This window comes from Myodes glareolus, chromosome 1 (genome assembly GCF_982192425.1).
Source record: "Myodes glareolus chromosome 1, mMyoGla1.1, whole genome shotgun sequence".
Classification (NCBI taxonomy): domain Eukaryota; kingdom Metazoa; phylum Chordata; class Mammalia; order Rodentia; family Cricetidae; genus Myodes; species Myodes glareolus.
Window position 1 is genome coordinate 74,510,496 of NC_142026.1, and position 21,972 is coordinate 74,532,467.

A 21,972-nucleotide genomic window follows, 5' to 3' on the forward strand; every position below is an offset into this window, starting at 1 on the left:
TATCAGAATCTCCCAAAAGGAGACAAATGTCAAAGCACTTCTCAGTCACAGGACCTCTCAGTTTTCTGCATCCTCCTATAAATGAGTTTTTGCATAGGCTTGAACCTTTCAGGAAGAACTCAGACAAGATTTTCATACTTCAAGCAGAGGGTAGTGAACACAAAGGGTAACAATCACAAAAGGCAGCTCAAGGCCCAGCTGCTAACACTCTGGAATTCAAGGCAGCTGCAATATTCCTCAGTAAAGTCCACTATACAAGCAGGAGATGGCAGCACCTCTTCTCACTGACAATGAGTCCTATGGGAGGTAGGTGCGAATGAGTTCACATCACTCAGTGTATCTCTGATTGGTTCAAATGGCATGACCCATCACTTATTCTCAGGTAAGAAACAAAGAAATCAATAAGGAAGAAACATTATAGGCATGTTTTAGTCTGGGCCTGATAATCCATAGGGGTGCAAAAGACAGACGGGTTGGGATAGGAATATTCCCTTAGAAATGGATATAATGAAATATGTGAAAATAAACTAAATGCCCCTCAAACTAAGAATAGATCAAGAAAATGTGGCACATTTACACATTAGAGTACTACTCAATGGTTAAAAAATGAAACAAACAAACAAAAAACCAATGACATCTTGAAATTTGCATGCAAATGCATGGAACTAGAATAAACATCCTGAATGAAGTAATCCAGACAAAGAAATATGAACATGGTATGTACTCTCTCATAAGTGAATGTTGGAGAATTCTAACAGTAGCATATATTGATTCCCCTGGGAAGGGGAAATAGACTGGAGGTGGGGGAAGAAAAGGGGACAGAGGGTCGAGAATGGGGAAAGGGGAGGGGAAGAAGAACTTGAGGGAAAGGGATAGTCAAGATGGGCAAGGACAGAGATAGAGAGCAAGAAAAGAGGTATCACAATTGAGGGAGCCATTATGGTAATAGCAAGAAACTTGGCACCAGAAAACTTTCCATGAATCCACAAGGATGATCCCAGCTAAGACCCTAAGCAAAAGTGGAGAGAGTGCCAAAACTGGCCTTGCCCTGTAGTCAGATTAATGAATACTTTAAATGTCACCATTCATCCAGTAACTGACGGAAACAGAGGCAGAAACACACTGCAGAGCACTGGGATGAGCTCTCAAAATCTGGTCGAAAAGTGGGAGGAGTGAGAACATGAGCAAAGAGGTCAAGACTTTAATGGGAATACTCGCTGAAACAGTTTACCTGAGCTAATGGGAGCTCACAAACTCCACCCGGACAAGGAAGGAGCCAGCATAGGACCAAACTAGACCCTCTAAATGGGGGTGACAGTTGCATGGCTGGGACAAACTGCAGGATGACTAGCAGTGGCACCAGGATTTATCCCTACTGCTTGTACTGGTTTTTTGGAGCCTATATCAGCCTAGATATAGTAGGGAGAACATTGGATCTTCCTCAAAGCCTTACCATCTCTGAAGAGTGGATGGGGGTGGGGTGGGTGAAAAGGAGAGGAAATGGGAGAAGGGGAAGGAGTAGGAAGTGGGATTGGTATGTAAAATGAAAAAAAAAAAGATGGTTTTCTGGTTTTTTTAAATAAAATAAAAACAGAAAAAAGAAGTACAATTATCCTGAGCTAATGGGCCAATCAGTTTATAACCTTAAAAAAAAAGAAGTACAATTATGACAATGCAATGCATTGCCACCCACTAATGCTGCCCATACGTGCTCTGCTATGTAATAAATGCACCAAGAAGAATGACCATACCAACAGCCTATATCCCAAGAAAATTAAATAACGCCAGACCACTGTTTGGCACAGGACACCCAGGACCAACTGCATTCTTTTTTACTGAAGCAGGACTAAGGAAAGTGGTGGTGTCACTGGGCTAGTGACATGCCTCAGTGTATAGTGCATCCTGTGACTTTCAGCCCTGACTCTGATCCATATTATGCAAGGAGAAAACTGCCTTCTGTACTTGTTCTCTAAGCTCCATGCATGTTCTATGACAGACATGAACATACACACATAAAATAGTAGATTAATAACAACCCTAGTTGTCATCATTGAACCTACATCTAGTAACTGATGGAAGCAGGAGCAGTGATCCACCTAAGGCCCTGGGCTGAACTCCTGGAGCTTAGTTGAAAAGAGGGAGGAGGGACCATATGAACAAGAGGGGGCAGGAGTATGACAGGGAAAACCACAGAGACAGCTGACCCTAGCTAGAGGGAGCTCACAGACTCTGGACTGACAGCTGAAGATATGGCATGGGACTGAACTAAACCATTTGAATGTGGGTGACAGGTAGGTGTCTTGATCTTTTGGTGGGGGCTCCGGGAGTGGGACCAGAACTTATCCTGGGTACACAAATTGACTGTTTAGGGCCCATTCCCTATGGTGAGATACTTCGCTCATTTTTGATAACAGGGGAAAGAGCTTGCTCCAGTTGATATACCAGACTTTGGTGACTCCCCAAGGGAGGCCTTACCCACTCTGTAGAGTAGATCTGCAGGTAGAAAGGTGAGGGTATGTGGGAGAAGGGGTAGGAGGGAAGACTGGATCTAGTATGTAAAATGAAAAGAAATTTTTAAATATAAAAGTATGTGTAATTTATTAATACTAAAAAACTAAAATTTAAGTAAATAAGTATAAATAAATAAGTGCAATTTAAAATTGGAAATGTAAATGCAATAGAAAGTATACATACCAAAAGAGAAAACAACCAAATAGTGGTGCATCTGTGTTTCCTTTTAATTTTTATGTTTTTATTTTTTAACATAATTTTATTGATACTTTGGAAATTTCACATTATGTACTGCAATCCTGCTCACCTTCCCATCCCTCTTTATCTGCTCCTCATCCCTGAAATATACTCCCCAAATTAATTAAAACAAAACAACCAAAAAACTAACTCAATCCTCCATCTTTGCAACACGTCTTTATTCCTCCTAGTGGCATCAGAAGTAGGGGTGTGTCACATAGTATACCCTTGTGTCCAATCATCTGGAAACAGAGAATGTTCATTGTAATTAGCTTGGTTCATGGCCTCTGGCAAACTATCAACACTTGGTCATCATTGAAACTTCTCTCAGATATCCTTATTTTTTTAATTGCTTTTATAGACCTATACATTTTTCTCTACTAACCTCCCTTCCTCTCCCCTCTCCTTCTACCCTTTCCCATGATAACCAAGCTCCCAATTTAATCAGGAGATCTTATGTTTTTCTTCTACCCATGTAGATTGCATACATGTATGTCTCTAATAGAGTCCTCTTTGTTGTCTAGGATCTATGGGATTGTAAATTGCAGGCTGGCTTTTCTTTTCTTTATGTCTAAAAGTCACTTATGAATGAGTACACATCATATTTGTCTGGTTTGGGGTTACCTCACTTAAAATGATGTTTTCTAGATCCATCCATTTCCCCACAAATTTCAAGATGTAATTATTTTTTCCACTGTGTAATACTACATTGTGCATATATACCACATTTTTCTTATCCGTTCTTAAGTCGAGGAGAATTTAGGTTGTTTCCAGGTTCTGACTATAGCAAACAATACTCCTATGAACATAGTTGAGCACATGTACTTGTGGTACAATTCCTTTGGGTATATACCCAAAAAGTAGTATTGCTGGGTCTTGAGGAAGGTTCTTTCCTAATTTTCTGAAAAATAACCATACTGATTTCCAAAGCAGTTGTACAAATTTACACTCCCACCAGCAATGGAGTAGTATTCCCTTGACTCCACATCCTCTCCAGCATAAGTTGTCATCAGTGGTTTTGATCTTGGGCATTCTTATAGGTGTAAGATGGGATATCAGAGTTGTTTGGATTTGCATTTCTCAGATAGTTAAGGGTGTTGAGCATTTCTTTAAATGTCTTTCAACCATTTTATATTTCTCTGTTGAGATTTTTCTGTTTAGGTCTGTACTCAGGGGTTTTTTTTTTTTTTTGCATTATTTGCTCTTTTGATGACCAATTTCTTGAGTTCTTCATATAATTGGGGGATCAGCCCTCTGTTCAATAAGGGGTTGATGAAGGTCTTTTCCCATTCTGTAGACTGTCATTTTGTCTTGTTGACTGTGTCCTTTGCTTTACAGAAGTTTTTTTTTTTTTTTAGTTTCAGGAGGTACCATTAATTAATTGTTTCTTTCAGTGTCTCTGCTACTGGGATTATAGTTAGGAACTGGTCTCCTGTGCCAACGCATTCAAATGTACCTACTTTCTCTTCTATCAGATACAATTTTTGTGGTTGATTATATCTTGAGGTATTTGATACTTTGGACTTGAGTTTTGTGCATGATGATGGATATGGATCTATTTTCATTCTTCTACATGTTGATATCCAGTTATGGCAGCACCATTTGTTGTATTTGCTTTCCTTTTTCCATTTATTCTTTTGTTTCTTTGTCCAAAAAAAGGTATTTAAAGGTGTGTGTATTGAGATCTGGGTATTTGATTTGATTCCATTGATCTTCCTGCTTGCTTTTATGCCAATACCAAGAGGTTATTCCAATTTCTTTGTATCTGTTGAAGCTGGCTTTGTTACCTAGTATGTGGTCAATTTTTGAGAAGGTGCCAGGAAGTGCTAAGAAGAAGGTATATTCTTTTATGTTTGGATGGAATGTTCTATAAATGTCTGTTAAATACAATTGAGTCATAACATCTGTTAGTTTCCTTATTTCTCTGTAATTTTTCTGTTTGACAAACGTATCCAATATGTGACTTGGTCCTTTTCCTTTGCAGCTCTCAATACTCCGTCTTTATTCTGTATGTTTAGTGTTTTGATTATTATGTGACAAGGGGAAATTTTTGATACAGTTTATGTGGTTTTCTGTAAGCTTCTGGTATCTTCATAGGTATATCTTTCTTTAGGTTGGGAAAGTTTCTTCCAAGATTTTGTCAAATGCATTTTCTGTGCATTAGAGTTAAACTTCTTCTCATTCTTCTATTTCTATTATTCTTAGGTTTGGTCTTTTTTTATGATGTCCCATATTTCCTGGATAATTTGTGCTAAGTTTTTGTTAGATTTAATGTTTCTTTGACTGATGAGTCTATTTCCTCTATTGTATCTTGAACACTTGAGATTCTCTCTTCCATTTCTTGTATTCTGCTGTTTGTGTTTGCATTTGTGTTTCCTGATTGTTTCCTCTTAATAGTTGTTTCCAGATTTCCATCAGTTTGTGGGTTTATTTACTGTCTCTATTTCAATTTTCAAGCCTTAAATTGTTTCTTTAATCTGTTTGATCTGTTTTTTTAAGGGTTTTGTTGATTTCTTCCAATTTTTTGTTTGTCTTTTCCTTTATTTCTTTGAGGGAATTTTTATCCTCTCTTTAAGGGACTCAAACATTCTCTTAAAGTTATTTTTAGGTAATATTTTTTGCTTCATCTATATTGCAGTGTTCAAGTCTTGCTGTTGCAGAGTCACTAGTTTTTGTTGGCATCGTGTGGATCTTTGTAGTGTTGAATTTGTTCTTACCTTGTCTACCCATCTTTTCCTCTGATTGATGTAGTTGGGGCTATGTCTCTGGTGATCAGTCTTCCGGGGGCCAGTAGATCCAAGGCTCAGATGGTTACTCCTCATGGTGCAGTCAGGGTCATTGTTTGTCACACCAGAGGTCATTGAGCATTCCCAGAGTTTACTTGGTGCTCCCGGGAGTAGCTCTGCAATACTGGGGGTCGATCAGGCCTGCTCCCAAGGATGCCACTTGCTTAGGGCTTCTCTCACTGAGGTTACTGGCTCGGGCCTGCTCCAGCAGAGTTCATTGGAGGCCTACTCCAGTAGAGGTTGCTGACTCAGGCCTGCTCTGGTGGAGGTCACTGGCTCAGGTATGTTTTGGGGAGGTCCCTGGCCCAATCCTGGTCCCACAGAGGTCTCTGACTCAGGCCTGCTCCATTGGCAACTGCTCCCTTGTACCAGATCCTATGGGGGTCACTGCCTCAGTCATTCTCCAGCAGAGGTTACTGGCTCAGGCCTGTTCCCACAGATGACTGTGGGTCGGGCCTGCTTTGGCAGAGGTTTCAGGTCTCTGGTTTGGACCCATTCCCGCAGAAGTCTCTGGCTCAGGCCTGCTTCCCTGGGGGTCTCTCCCTCTTACCTACTCCTATGGAGGTCACTTTCAAGGGCCTGCTCTGACAGTGGTTGCTGGCTCTGGCCTGTTCCCTTTGCAGTCACTCCCTTTACCTTCTCCTGTGGAGGTCACTGCCTCAGAGATTATAAATATTATGTCATACAAATATACACAGTGAGACCCTTCATACAAGCCTTCAAATATTTTTAATATGAAGAAGTAATTCACATAAAATGTGAAAAGGAATAAAGAAAACTCACATGAAAATTTCTATTTCTTATGTGTAATAATCATGCATGGCTGTTATCATGCATGAAAAAGATGAGGACAAATGAGACAGACCCTGATGAGGTGAGTCTACAGCCTGACCTAATCACAACCTTGGGGAAGTCAGAGCCTGCTCCCTAAGGAGAACAGTTCCCCTTCCTGTGTGACTGCTGAAACACAACCATATCAGGAGGAGTGTTTATCTTCAGAATCCACACCCTGTGTCTCCTGTTCCTCCAAGCTCTTCTTGGGACAAACCTCTCATAGGGAACTCTTTTCCAGGACTGACTCTGGGCCTCAGGATCCCAGGGCTGGCAGGTGAGTGTCTGCAGATGTTGTGGTATTCAATTTTCATCATTCCTGGAACCATGCCTTGACAGTGAGGATGAAAAACAACACACGCGTCCTGGTCCTGGGGATGGCTGAGGGTTAGGGATGGAGGCTGAAATCTGAGGGTGGATGTTCTGGATGTTACTTGCTCATTTCCTTGCAGGGGCCTTTCCTAAGCCTATTCTCAGAATACAGCCAGACTCTGTGGTCTACAAGCAGACTACAGTGACCTTCTTGTGTGAGGGTACAACAGAAGTCAAAGAGTGCCACCTGTATAAAGATGGATACCAATACTTAAGGACCACAGAGATTCCACAGAATCCCAGGGACAAGACAGAATTCTCAATCTCAAAAAATAGGCCCTCAAGAAGCAGGGAGATACAGCTGTTGATACTGGACCCATCGTGGATGGTCAGAGTACAGTGATTCTTTGGAGCTGGTGGTGACAGGTGAGAGGAAACTCATGGACTCCAGACTCAGGATTGACTGTCAAGAACTGGTTGCGTGCACAGGGATGAGCCCCCACTCACAGTCCTAAAGGAGATTGAAGTCTGAAGACATTTAACTGATTCCTCCTTCTCTCCTAGGAATCTACGGAAAACCCAGCCTGTCAGTCCAGCCCAGTCCTGTGGTGAGTGAAGGAAGCCTACTCACCTTCCAGTGTTTCTCAGTGAAGCAATATGACAGGTTTGTTCTGACTAAGAAAGGACCACAGAAGCTCTCCTGGATGCTGGATTCAAAGTATAACTACTCTACTCAGCAGTACCAGGCAGTGTTCTCTGTGGGCCCCGTGACCTCCAGTCAAAGGTGGACATTCAGATGCTACAACTTTAACAAGAACAGCCCATTGCTGTGGTCAGAACCCAGTGAGCCCCTGGAGCTCCTGTTTTCAGGTAAGGGATCCCAGGTTCTCCCCTAGGATGATGTTGAAATTATATAGATTCTCAGGGATGTCTTGATGTGTGGTGTATTGAGGAGGCAGGGATCCTGAGCCCATTGACACAGAGCATGGAAGGCAGCAGGACACAAGATACAGAATCCAAGACAGACAAAGCAGGCAGTGGCAGCAAAGTCCAGGAGGTCCAGGACAGAGAAGAATCTTCATGGTGCCTGCTGTTACTCTGGTTCAGTTTATATACTGTTTACAAGAGGTCAGAGAAGCCCACAGAAGAGAGGAAGGAAGGGTTGTAGGAGCCAGAACACTCATGACACCAGGAGAACATGGCCCACACAATCAACTAAGCAGGGGTCATGAGGGCTCACAGACGTTGAAACAACAACCAAACAGTGTGCATGACTCTGCTATAGGCCCTCTGCACACGTGACATAGCTGTTTGCCTTGGGTTCTCTTTTGTTTTGTTTTGTTTTCTAGAGAGTCACTGGGTAGCCTTGTCTGTCTTAGACTAGGCTGGCCTTGAACTCACAGAGATCTACCTGTAACTGCCTCCAGGGATTAAAGGGATTAAAGGTGTGCACCACCACTGCCTGACTAGTTTAGGGTATTTGTTAAACTCAAAACAATTGGGCTGGGGAAGTCTCTGACTCTTTTGCTTGCACATGGGATCTTTTTCCTCCTACTGGGCTGCATTGTCCACCTTAATATGCAGTGTGTGCCTAGTCTTATTGCATGCTGTTATTCCTTCTTTTGTTAATATCACTGGGAAGTCTGCTCTTTTCTGAAGCAAAACAGAAGAGCAATGGATCTAGGAGAGAGGAGAGGTGGGGATGCTGCTGTCAGTGTGTACTGTATGACAGAGGAATAAATTTAAAAGAAAAAAGTGTCATCTGCAAATGTGCCTTTCTCTGTGTCATTCTCAGACAGAACCACTTCCTTATTTCATACTTCCTTACAGGGACCCTCCACAAACCCACCATCAAGGCTGAGCCAGGATCTGTGATCACCTCAGGAAGTCCCATGGACATCTGGTGTCAGGGGACCCTGTATGCAGAAATCTATGTTCTGCATAAAGACGGAAGCCAAAAACCCTGGGGCACACAAATACCTCAGAAACCTGAGAACAAGGCCAAGTTCTCCATTTCTAATGTCACATATCAACTTGCGGGACAGTATCACTGCTATTCTTACAGCTTGGAAGACTGGTCAGAGCGCAGTGACACTCTGGAACTGGTAGTGACAGCCGAGGGGACAGTCAGGGTCTCAGCCCCAGGCTCTACTCTTATCTGTATTCCCCTCCCACAGCCTAGCCATGCAGAACATTGTGACTGTGTGAGACCGTGTAACAGTCTGCCGCCTTCTGTCCTAGAAATCTACAACATTAAACCCCGTCTGACAGCCCTGCCCCGCCCTATGGTGAACTCTGGAGGGAACATGACTCTCCAGTGTGTCTCAAGGGAGAGATATGACAAGTTCATTCTCACCAAGGAAGATCAGAAGTTCCTCAGTTCCTTGGACTCACAATATATACACAATATTAGGCAATACCAAGCTTTGTTCTCTATAGATCATGTAGCACCAGACCACAAAGGGACATTCAGATGTTATGGTTACTACAGGCAGACCCCACAGCTGTGGTCAGTACCCAGTTATCCCCTGGAAATACACATCTCTGGTGAGTCATCCCCATCTTGACCAATCATTTTTTGATACGCTAAGACCTTAGCCCTGGAAGTGTCCAAACTGAAATAGGAAGAACCTGGTTGCTGAGCCAGAGCACCGCTCCTGGGCAGAAGTAGTGATATGTACAGGGCAGGATGGGAGAGGATAAGCGCTTGGTAAAAAAAAAAAACAAAAACAAAAAAAAAAACAGCTCCTCCATCACTAGTCTGTCATCTTCCTCTAGGGCTGTCCAAGAAGCCCTCCCTGCTGACTCATCAAGGCCATATCCTGGACCCTGGAAAGCACCTCACCCTGCAGTGTTGCTCTGACATCAACTATGACAGATTTGCTCTGAATAAATTGGGGGGAGCCGACTTCATCCAGTGTGATGGCCAGTGGACCCAAGCTGGTCTCTCCTTGGCCAACTTCACATTGGGCCTTGTGAGTAACTCTACCATAGGCCAATACAGATGCTATGGTAAACACAACCTCTCCTCTGAGTGGTCAGCCTCCAGTGACCCTCTGGCCATCCTGATCACAGGTAAGGAACTAAACAGATTCCCTCAGGTACCTAAACTCTACATGAATTCTCATGGGGGAGTTAAGGATGTGAGGGCTGGGGTGAAGGACAGGAATCTTATTCAGGAACAGATGCAGAGACAAGGGAGTAGGAGAGGGGCTCAGACAGAGAAGAGAGTCCAAGGTGTTCATGGCAGACCAGGTGAGGTATCAGCTCAGAACACTGAAGGCAGTCTCTCATCCACTCCCTTCTCCTTAGGGCAGTTTCCTGTCAAGCCTTCCCTCTCAGCAAAGCCTAACTCCACAGTACACTCCGGAGACAATGTGACCCTGCTGTGCCAATCACCATACAAAGTAGACACTTTCATTCTGTCCAAGGAGGGAGGAGCCCACAAATCCCAGCAACTAAAAGCAAAGTTCCAAGTTTGGGAGTCCCAGGCAGAATTCTCCATGAGCACTGTGACCTCTGAACTCTCGGGCACCTACAGGTGTTATGCTTCTGAAGATTCTTCTCTCTACGTGTTATCGTATGCCAGTGCCCCTGTGGAGCTCACTGTCCAAGGTGAGGTGACCCTGAACTCTCAGGGTGATTTTCAAACCAAACCCCAGGAAAGCCCTTGTCTTGGGTGGGAGTAAGGGGACACCAGAAAGGGTCAGTCAGAAGGTGGATGCCAGCAGCAGTCCTTTGAATAATGTCCATTCCATTTTCTGTTGCAATTTGGGTTTGGAATAGACAGCATAAAGATCTTGGGGAGGTTACAAGGGAGAAGTAGAAAAATGAGCACAGGCAGATCTATGGGTTAGCATCTAAACCTCACCGCCCTCCTGTTCTTTTTCCTAGATCCCATTAGAGCCTCCAGTCTGCCACATCTAAGGCCCACACAAACAGTGGAACACATACAAGGAGTATGCTCCATCCCCAGGTAATCTGACAGCTCTTAGCTCAAAAAAAGTCACTTCTCTGTCACTTCAGCTTGTGAGTTTGAGAGGCAAACAGAGATCATAACAGAGGCACCAGAAGCCCAGGGTTTAGTTTGTGCTGCAGAAGGTGGCATTCAGAGAGATGGTTAGGCTCATTGTAGTTCACAAAGATAAGTAGAACAGGAGACCCAGACACTCATCTCCTCTTCCAGTCACTAAGTCATGAGATCACCTTTCTCAGCTGTATGGAGTCAAGCCCCAGAAGGGTATGTAAAGACCCCATTGTAATGTTTTAATACAAAATAGCTGGTTATGTGTTTGAAACAACTGCTTTTAGAGATGGCTGGGGTAGGAGGAGCTTGGTCCTGCCTCAATTTGATATGCCAAGCTTTGTCAGTTTCCATGGGAGTCCATACCTCATATGAATGGAAATGGAGAAGCAGTGGATGGGGGTGTGAGAGCAGAACAGAAGAGAGACTGGAGAGGGAACAGGAGAAGAGGTAGGACGAGAAACTGATTGATATGTAAAATAGAGTTTAAAAAGTGATGAGAATGGAGAGTGTGGCCCAGACCTTGAAGTGACTTTCAGTGCTGGTCATGGCTGTGACTTCTCCTGACAAAATACTCCTCTATAACTTGGTTCTCTGTGGATCTGTACCACAGTGCAAGTGGCATGTGCAAGCATGAGGCACAGGGCCATGGCAGAGCATTCGGGCTCATTCTTCCTAGCTTGTAGTGCATAGTTTCGGTATTCTCCAATGAATTCTGTGACCTCCAATCTCAGGGATTCCTATCAATGAATGGATACCTCACCTCAGCTATGTATCTGTTGTTATATGACAGTACCGTTGTGAAACTCATGGTCCCAGGTGAGGCAATCAGATCCTTAAGAGCTGAAGTGGTATGTAAGCATCCTCCATTTATAGCAATTATTTAGTAGGATTGGGTAACAAGATGCAGAGAGGCAACCAGATGGATATTGACTCTTATGATGGTAAAGTCCAACATAGATATTTCCAGGAATGCTCACTACAGACCCTGCTAAAGGAACTGAGAAGGATTCAGGAAGTCTGAAAGAGCATCTTGGAGAAGTCACAGACAGATATACGCTACTAAGCAGAAACCAGGCCCCAGTGATAACCTCTGCTCATCAGCCTACACTTACCAGTATTTATAGACCCATACTCAATGAGCATCCATGGCCCACAGTGACTCCAGGGGAGGAGGAAGCCTTGCTGTAATAAGTAAAAATCCTGCTATACTCTCTTTCTACTCAAAACAGATCCAAATCCATAGCTCAATCCTACAAGACAGAATTCTTTAGGAGATTCTAAACATAACTATGATCACATTAAGCAAAAACAAAATCCAGCAGTCTCAGTCAAATTCTATTGTTTGTGAAGTCTGTGACATTTCACTTCAGAATGAAATAGAGAAAATGAGACTGGGTGGGTTCACCTTACTTTGTGAGCTGGCAGCTAAGAATGTCTTCTGCCTGCCTTCAATGTGCTATCTGAACAAGAGAAGCTTTGGGGATAGGACCTGCAGGAACTCTCCACCATGGACCTTTAACTCTCCTGAAGTGGTGGGAGATGTGCACCACCCTCTCTTCACACTGTAGCCTGTCCCGTTTGTCTCAATAATGACTATTTGAAAACATGACAAAAGTAAGAATTAGATATGTCAGTCTTGGGACCTAAGCTTAGTGTCAGACAGCCATGCCATGGGAACACTGTTATGTTAAGGCCTAGTGACTATCATGTACTCTTTCATGGTTCACACACACACTCACACACACAAACACACACCACCACAACTACCACATCTTTTGAAAGCCAGGACTACAAAACACTCTTCATGACTCTTCTCTACATCTTGGTCCTGCATTACTCATATAATATGTGAAGAAACATATAGTGATCCATGTATATCAGAAAAATGTACTTCTATATGAGCTGGGAATAGAGAAATTTGTTGGTCTGATGTGGGAAGAAACATCTGGGTAAGTTTTGTAACAAGAGACAGGTTCTCAACCTTAGCAGAAACTATATCTCATCTCAGAAACTATAAAAAATGTTTCACCTCACCTACCCCCTACTGATCCCTGGGTACTCAGAAGAGGTCAGGGTAATATTTGGATCAAAGGAGAGATGGGAGTATCTAATGACAATCAAACAAACATTAAACAAAACCACACATTTAGTAAATCATCTCAGACTGATGATGTGTGCCTGGACAGTCATTGCTGAGTTCACCACATTCAGAATGGTCCTGTGGCTGTTCAGAGCAGTGACTCAGAATTGATGTCTGTAATATCTTGACAATGTATTCTCCTGTGAATTTTCTGTTTTCACTGGTGCTTCACAGTGGTGTTGATGAAACTAATAAGAATAATAAAGAGAGCCCATCTATATCAAGTGAAATATTCATCCCAGAACTTCATTAGTTTATAGGAAGAAAATGATGGGTATTTATATTAAATGAGAAAGTGCACACAAAAGAAACCCTCAGGTCTCTTAAGCACACCCACATTATATGCTTCTTATATTCTCAGGATTAGCTGAAACTAACAACCCATCTTAACATGCTCAAATGCAAGACAATTGAATAGATTTCAAACTCAACGCACTGAAAACATAGGGCCCAAGTTTTGTACAGGGAATGTAGGGGCCCTGGGTGTGCATTCAGTTATCTGGAAACATTTAGTTATCTTGGGGACCTTTAGTCATCTTAAAGGAATTTTGACCATCACTAACCTCTATATCTTCTTTATCCAAAACCACAGTCTCAGAGAAACAGGACTACACCTTGCAGAATCTGATAAGGATGGGATTTGCTGGCATGATCTTCATAGTCCTTGGGATTCTGGTCTTTGAGGCTTGGTGCATCCAGAGACAGAGCCAGTGTGCAGCTGGGAAGTAACCAAAAGAAAAAGAAGTATATATTTCAAGGTCCCAGAGTCTGGGAAATAAATCTGATAATCCAAGTTTTCTGGAAAAAAAATCCATTTCTTACTTTGAGGAACTGTTGGGAGAGATTATCCAGGGAGCAAATATATTTTGGGTGCAGAGGAAGTTGAGTGTTTTGATAAGACCCTTCCTCAGCAAATAAATGTATATTCCTCCATATACTGCAGGCATTTGCTGACTGAACTGACTTTTTCTGAATAAATATAGTGAGGGAATATGCTGTTCCATGTGTTTGGCTTGAATTCTCATTTCTGTACATTTCTATTCCCCTCCCTCTCATGTGTCATTTTCCCTTTCCATACACTGCTACATTCTCCATGACAGGAGGCTCTGTCTGTTGGACTAGAAACAAGAAAGGTACCTCAATAGCAAAAATGATGTGTAAAGTCAGAGACCAAAATTCAAAGTTACTCTGCCTATGATGCCCAAAACTCTCTCCACGACCCTCCAACCTCTCAGTCTTCAACATATGTTCTTCATGGAGTTCCTTTTGAAATATGAAGTCAAATTTACCAAACTGGTGGGAAAGGATAACATGGAAAATTAATGTGGGCAGGACTTTGAAGGCATTTTATAATACAAAGTCCTGATTTGTGACATTTCCTGATCACTGTAAATATTCTCATCAAAGACACCTCATCATCAAAAACAGCAATGTAACATCACAGGAGTGAGGGTGTGAAATGATGCATTAAATGAATGTGCTTTTCATTTCATTTCCCACTGTTTCTTTCTCATATCTGCAAAAGGAACTAGCTAGCATATCAATCATCCCAGAATTCTCTTTGTTAGGATGGTTTATCATACAATGATTCAGAATTTCTACATAGACAACCATGTTATCTTCAAACAATGATAGTAGTCTCTCTCTCTCTCTCTCTCTCTCTCATTTTAGCTTTAATGAAATTCTCTTTTACTTTACTTTTGCTTATTTATTAGCTAGGACTTCAAGTACAAAGCTGAGAATGTGTGAAGAGAGAAGATTCTGTTACCTTCTTCAGAATTTAATGCATGTTTCTGCTTTCTCATCATCCAATATGCTAACTTTGGTGTTTTGGTACATGAAATAACTCTTACTCTAGAGGTCTCTGCTGCTAATTTCCTGTGAATGTCTATGACAAGTGGTGGTGGTACACGGACAAATGCAAGCTCTGCATTAAAAGCCATCTCCATTGTGTGTCTTTAATTTTCTCCTTGTTGCTATCATCAACACCATATAGTGTTGAATTTTTAATGGGATTTGTAAGACTGGAAAGTTCTACTCTTTCATGAGGTATTTTTTCTATTTGATAGTACATTCTCTTGGGTAACATGGTATAGTCTGAAGTATTCACATTCAGTAATTTTTTTCACAGAAACATCATAGAATACTTAGTAAAGTCTCATGAATATGATATCACAGAGTACTTGCTCTTAACAAAAAAAAAAGAATACTTGCTCTTCAGGACAGTATTTAGATGGCCCATGAACTACATTTTTGTACATTTTGTATCTTTGTTCTTCGAATGTTTTAGCCTATAATTTGTTTCATTTAGTTTATTTGTCTTGGTTTACACTTAGGTAATGTTGCCCTTACAACATGACTTAGGTTATATGATCCGTTCTCTAGACCTGAGTGTTCATTATTTGGATAGGCTGAACTCAATTTCTTCTTCTACTTGATCCTTTTCTTTTGTTTTCCTTTGCTTAGGTTTTTGTTGTTGTTGCTGTTATTGTGGGGGTTTTTTTGAGAAAAGGTCTCTATAAGGAGCCATGACTGTTCTAGAATTCACGATGCACACATGGTTGGTCTGAAACTCACAGATATCCAGCTTCCCCAGTCTCTGAAGGACTGGACTAAAAATGATGTGACACCACAGCTAGCAGATGAGCAGACCTTGGGAGACTACACTTGCCCACACCATTGGTATACCACTTTACTCTGTCCTCATGGAAAATATTTCCTGGACCTGTCATACTTTCATCTGACTCTGGAAGGCTCATGAAGGGATATATGTCCTGGTCTGAATTCATTGTGTCTAGAGTGAACTATATAAATTGATACTCTAATAACTGCTACATTTGAGGTCAGTGGAAGGGGTACAAAGAGCTGGGTTGCCACACGACACCACCCAGTTCAGATGCTCTAATGTCCTTTTCACTCTGTGCACAATACTAGTTCACAGGAAGTCATATATATGGTGAAGGGAACAGGTTGCTAGTGGAAGCTATTGTCTCTGCCTCAGGAAAAAGAAATGGTTGTCCTAACTTCAACTATTACCAAAAGTTTCTAAAACTTCTGATGCTTCTGCATGAAGCTGTGTGGGGAAGAATGAAAAACACCAATGTGAACCAGAAGAGAAAGGGCTGAATCGATCCAGCAGAGATTTCCAATACCTTTGAAATTATAGACCCTTCTTCTATACATAAGTCAGAAAACTACATGCTGGGATCATGGGGTGGAAATGACCTTGTCAGGAGTCCCAAGCTTTGCTTCCATATACGTTCTTCTGAGAGGAATAGCCTTTGGTTCTGATGTCATTTAGCATCATTAAGTACACCCACAGACATGACTACAGTTTAATCTGATAAAAGCATATGCTCAGTTGATGTACCCTGTTTCCCAAGTGATTTTAGTCTATGTTAAAGGACAAAAAATATTCGATGCACTCTCCCACCACAATACATATTCTCAGAAATAAGAATCCCTGTATGAACGCTCCCATGTTGCTGGACTAGTTGATTCACACACTAATCCTGAAAGAGAGGTCATTGCCCTCATTGTACCTCAAGGAAGGACAGAGGGAGATTATTACCATCTTCTGTTTGAATGTTGGCAAATGATATTGTGGTACATCACATAGCAGCCAGATAATTTGATACACTGAGTGTTAATACTGAGGGTATTGAGACAGGTTCTGCAGTGTGATACTGCAGGAACTGTGGTCAATAAACTAAGGAACAGAGGGAAAAACACAGTGAGGAGGTTTCAAAACAGAGAAGGGAGTAGGAAGGCCTACCTGTGACAGAAATGAAGAAGTTACCGGAATAAGGAAATTACTAGTTACACACCACAAGCACAGGCAAGCAGGAAAGTCAGCTTCCCCAGTGAGTCACCTAGGGCTTGCATAACTGCTTCTAAACTTCTCTGTCACTACCTCTGATGACCATGGATGATATTTCTTTCAATCTTGGGAGTGAAGCACCTTTTTCCGTTTCTTTATCCTTCCATTTTCATTCTGACACTAACCTTAAACATTTCCAAACTGAGCTGTTTTGTCACTGTCTCCAGGATACTGCACAGCCCAAGTGCAGTGAAGACTCAAACAATTGTCAATACTCCTGATCAGTCTACATTCTCCAGCACTCCAGGCCCCTGTCCCCACTATATCATTTTCTCTACACTTCAGTCCCTCTTCTATCACTCCACCCTGTTCCCTGCCTTCCTCTATGCTGAATCCTTCCTAAGGGCTCTTCCTCCTGAAGTATCACAGAATCCCTTCCTGATGTTCACAGTCAACAGAGATACTCTCTCCCCCAGCAAACCCATTCTTCCCACATTGAAAATTCAATAGAAAGCACAAGCTGCATTGTCAGTACCCGGGTTTTTCCCCCTTTGCTCGAGGTGCTATGCAGGGCCATTTTTCCTCTGACTTCCTGGCTTCTCTGCTCACCTAAGGTATTAGCTTAGAGAGAACTTGGCCCTCTTTTGTTATGGTAATTCCACCTGCAAGCAAGGTTCCCACCATGGCGCCTAATACGTCTGCCACCACAACTGCTCTCTGGCTGGTGGTTCTGGGCGCCTGACACCCTTTTTCCCTGTTCCGGATGGAAGGGGGCTTTGTCCTTCTGCCCCCTAATATATATACCCAACTTGTGCTTAATAAAGCTGCCACTTATTCCTTTGGTAAATGAGCCTGATCTCTCTGTGTGTGTCTGTTCAACCCTTAGGATATTTATCCATTCTCGTGGACATGATTCGGGAGGCGCGCACCTGAATCGGGTGTGGGAATTCACAGAAAAGTGCAAGCAACACTGCATCTTATATACAGAGAAAGAGAGAGATAAAGAAAGAGAGAAATGGAGAGTAAGAAGGATTATAGAGAAGACAATGAGAGAGAGAGAGAGAGAGAGAGAGAGGGAGGGAGGGAGGGAGGGAGGGAGGGAGGGAGGGAGGGAGGGAGGGAAGGAAGGAGGGAGAGAGAGAGAGAATGGGCTGTATCTCTCGTGTTTACTTTTCTGGGAAAATAAGAAACTAGAAAATACCACTATGCCCTCTGAACAGTGACAATGGCAAAGAAATGTGCTTATGATGACCTCCCCCAATGGATACATGCTAACGAGCTTAGGCCTTTATTAGGTACACACTGGGAACTCACACACAATTTACTACATTGATGGACACACTGCCTGAGTTCAGATTACTGCTGAAGATGTTACAAATTAGTGAAAAAGACTCCTTCTACTCTCAACTTTCAATAACAACTGAATCCCTAGAGCAGCAACAAGGTCAAATATTCTCTCGCCTAAATATTTTTCTTATTTAAAGATGAAAGCACAGATCTCTACGTTGCACAGAGGTAAAAGCACCTAGTGAGAGCTTCACTTTTCAGAAAGAATGATGATCTTCCTTGATGGGAAAGCATTCGTAAGAGTATCTTACCTTCTGATCAGGACTAGATCCCACCCATCTTCAATACAGCCTCAGTCCTTGACTCTCTTGACTTCCACCATAAAAGACACATAACTTCCCCCTCTATTTAGTTCCACGATTTGTAATAAGTTAACACTAATTTACTCACAATTTGCACCTTCGTAAATATGCCCTCTTCAGCCCCAGGAGTTGGTGACACCAGCTACTCTCTGGCCTATGTCTAAGTGCATATGACGCATCCTTAGTGATTAATCATCCCTGCATGGGTATTAGACAGAAGAAAAACTTCTTAAACTAAACACAGGTCTGGAAGAAAGGGCTTGGCCCTGCATGAACTGTAGTAATGTGTTCAGTGAATCTCTGTTGCCCTGGAAAGATTCAGCCTGTGCCCTTCACCAAACCATCTTCAAGACTAGTTGTCATAAGAAGCCTAGTGTTGTTGAAGTGGACAGGTTGAAAAAATGAAGGACACATTCAGAGGTTCTCAGAAAGTTAGAGCAACCAACCCTCCTACATTGAGAATATTTGAGTCTCAGGGAAGGAGCAGGTTCTGGTTGTGAACACATCTGCAGTTGCCTTCACCTTCACCTCCTTCAGAACAAGACAGACTGACTGAGTTCCTTTCCTTGGGACACTTTATTTCCACTTCACACATTAGCACAATCAGATTTATTTCTTTTAAAGGACACTTTACAGCCACCTGCTCTCATAATAAACAAACACTCAGTTCTTGATGTTTGTGCCCAACCTGCATAGGTTTGTTTCAAGCTCTGATTTTCACCAGGAAATTACAGGAATACAAGGATGTGGTCTACGTTACCATGAAGAAGTCCAGATCACAGTCCACTGTCCAGTCATTGGTGCCACATTCCCTGTGACCATCCAGGATTTGAGACATGATGGCTGGGGCATGATGTCAAGGGGAGAAGATCTTTATCCTGAATTTATCAATTATAGCTCAGACATCATGAAGGAGGAAGAAGAAGGTGTCTGGCATAACATGGGAAAAGACAGACATTGATCATACCCAATGGCAAACATGAGGATTTTCTGTAATATAGAGATGATGATCTAGAATCAAACACAGAGGTGTTTTATTGAAAATAGCTTTTTTCACATATAGTATATCATAGTTACAGTTTCCTCCTCATTTCCTCATAGAACCTATATCCTTCCCCTTCCCACTTCCTTTCTCTATCTCATTATAAAAGAATAGAATTTGAATAGATAATATCAAAATATAATTAAACAAAATACAATTTGATTAGAAGAATAACTACCACATCAAATTAGATAGAAAAACCAAGAGAAGGAAAGGAGTCAAAACGAAGGCACAAGAATCAGAGGCCCACTCATTTGAACACTCATAAATCCCAAAAAGACAGTAAATTGGAATCCACAATATACACACAGACTTAAATTTACTCATTGTATTTTATTTGTGAGACACCTGCCTGCTTGTACATACATGCAGAAGAGGGAAGCAGATCTCCTGGAACTGGAGGTATGGATGCTTGTGAACCACCACTTAGGACCTATGAGTTTAATCTGAGTCCTTCTGTAAGGACAAATAGCCCTCTTTACTCCCAGGGCCCTTCCCAAAACAAACCTGTTTTGTAGTAAGGCTGAAGTCATTTTCTTCCACTTGCAATGTCACATCTCTATTTTTTTCCCTCCCTGTGGTTAGAAAAACTTGTAAGAAGACACGTGGAACATTGTCAAAATTATTGTGATGTGAGGGAACTGTACACCAAAGGAAAAAGACAGGAAGGAAAGTAGAGTCAAACAGCTCCACAGTTAACCATGTGATTGCAGTTTTAGATGACAAAAGACATCACTCACTGTCTCTTAATCTTCATCAAAAGCCATGAGGAATGCAATTTCTGCTCTAATATTAAGATGGGAAAACTCTTTTCCTGAATTGATAGTATTTGTTTTCTGTACATTTGCACCTTGATCTCCCAGATCCTTGTCCACTTCCATTAGTATGGTTTATCCAAATTAATATTTAGCCTTTTGCCTCTATTTTCCTTTGTTTCTTCTTACATAGATATTTTGAGCCTCTTTCAACAGTATTTTCAGATTCCTGTCCCTTTGTGACTAAATGCTTTGAAATGTTTTTAGTATGTCTGGTCATTGTTAGTTGCAAAGAATAATTTAATCATCCCTTTACTAATGATCCCTTAGCCTTTGTAGGAACATTGTAAACCCTTTTTCTTCTTCTTAATTAGGCCTTCCCAGATTCAGATTCTTGTCTGCATTTTGATAAAGCCAAGTCTCTAACCATCATGTTCTCATTATATCCCTCCAGGTAGAATTTTAACTGTTGTGGGAGGAACCTGGTCAGTGTTACCTGGATCTTTCATAAAAATGGAATAAACACTTTATTCATTACTTTCCTGTGTTGTTAGTTTTATGTCAACCTGACACAAGTTAGAATCATTTGGGAAGAGGGAATATCAATTAAGGAAAATATCCACACCATATTGGCATGTGGGAATGGCAGTCAGGTAATTGTTTGAATGATGACTGACATGGGAGGGCACTGCTCCCAGCTGGCAGTGGGTGGTGCCAACATTGGGCTGGTGGTTCTGAGTTGTATAAGAAAGAAGACTGAACAAGTGAGAAGGAGAGAGTCAGTATGTAGCATTCCTTCATGGTCCCTGCTTCACTTTCTGTCTTCAGGTTCCTGGCTTGAGTTCCTCTCCTGATGTCTCTGACTGACTGAGGAACTACAAGTTGTAAATTGCATGCCTACATGAAGAATTTGGAGAACTCTCACAATAATGACTTAACAGCACACCTGAAACATCTAGAATAAAAGACATAAACCCACCCAGGAAGAGTAGATAGCAATAAATAATCCAACTTGGAGCTGGAATCAATAAAATGGAAGCAAAGAGTTGGTTATTTGGGAGGAGGAACAATATACGCAAACCTCTATTCAAAATACCCAAAAGGCAGAGAGAGAATATCCAAATTGACAAAATCAGAAGTGAAAAAGAAGACATTACAACAGAAACTGAGAAAATTCAGAAAATCATCAGGTCATACTTCAAAAACCTGTACTCTACAGAATTGGAAAATGTAAAAGAAATGAACAATTTTCTAGATAGACACCACATATCAAAATCAAGACCAGATAAACAACTTAAATAGCCCTATAACCTCTAAAAAAATAGAAACAGTCATTAAAAGTCTTCCAACAAATAAAAGGCTAGGACCAGATGTTTTCAGTACAAAATAATTCTACCATAATTTCAAAGAATAACAAATATCAACAATCCTCAAATTGTTCCAAACAATAGAATCAGAAGAAACAATGCCGAATTCTTTTATGGGGCTACAGTTACCCTGATACACAAAGCACACAAACACAAAACTAAGAAAGAGAATTACAGGGCCAATCCCCCTCATGAACATTGATGCAAAAATACTCAATTAAGTACTGGCAAACCAAACCCAAGAACATATCAAAAAATCATACACCATTATCAAGCAGGCTTCATCCCAGAGGTACAGGGATAGTTCAAGATATAAAAAAAATCTGTCAAGGTAATATACCATATAAACAAACTGAAAGAAAAATACCACATGATCATCTCATTAGATGTTAAAAAACCCTTTGACAAAATCCAATACAACTTCATGATAAAGGTCTTGGAGCGATCAGAGATACAAGGAACATATATAAAAATAATAAAAGCAATATACTGCAA

General features: G+C 41.6%; 1 protein-coding gene across 1 annotated transcript; it reads left to right on the forward strand.

The window, feature by feature from the left end:
- Positions 1–265: 265 nt before the first annotated feature.
- On the forward strand, positions 266–13,757 carry LOC148123478 (paired immunoglobulin-like receptor B). Its single transcript, XM_087896520.1, is given in 11 exon segments — positions 266–306; positions 6,566–6,642; positions 6,818–7,002; positions 7,004–7,103; positions 7,242–7,547; positions 8,508–8,793; positions 8,920–9,224; positions 9,456–9,752; positions 9,990–10,292; positions 10,572–10,619; positions 13,434–13,757. Coding segments are annotated over 11 exon segments (2,088 nt in total). The 3' UTR covers positions 13,574–13,757.
- The last annotated feature ends 8,215 nt before the right edge of the window (positions 13,758–21,972 follow it).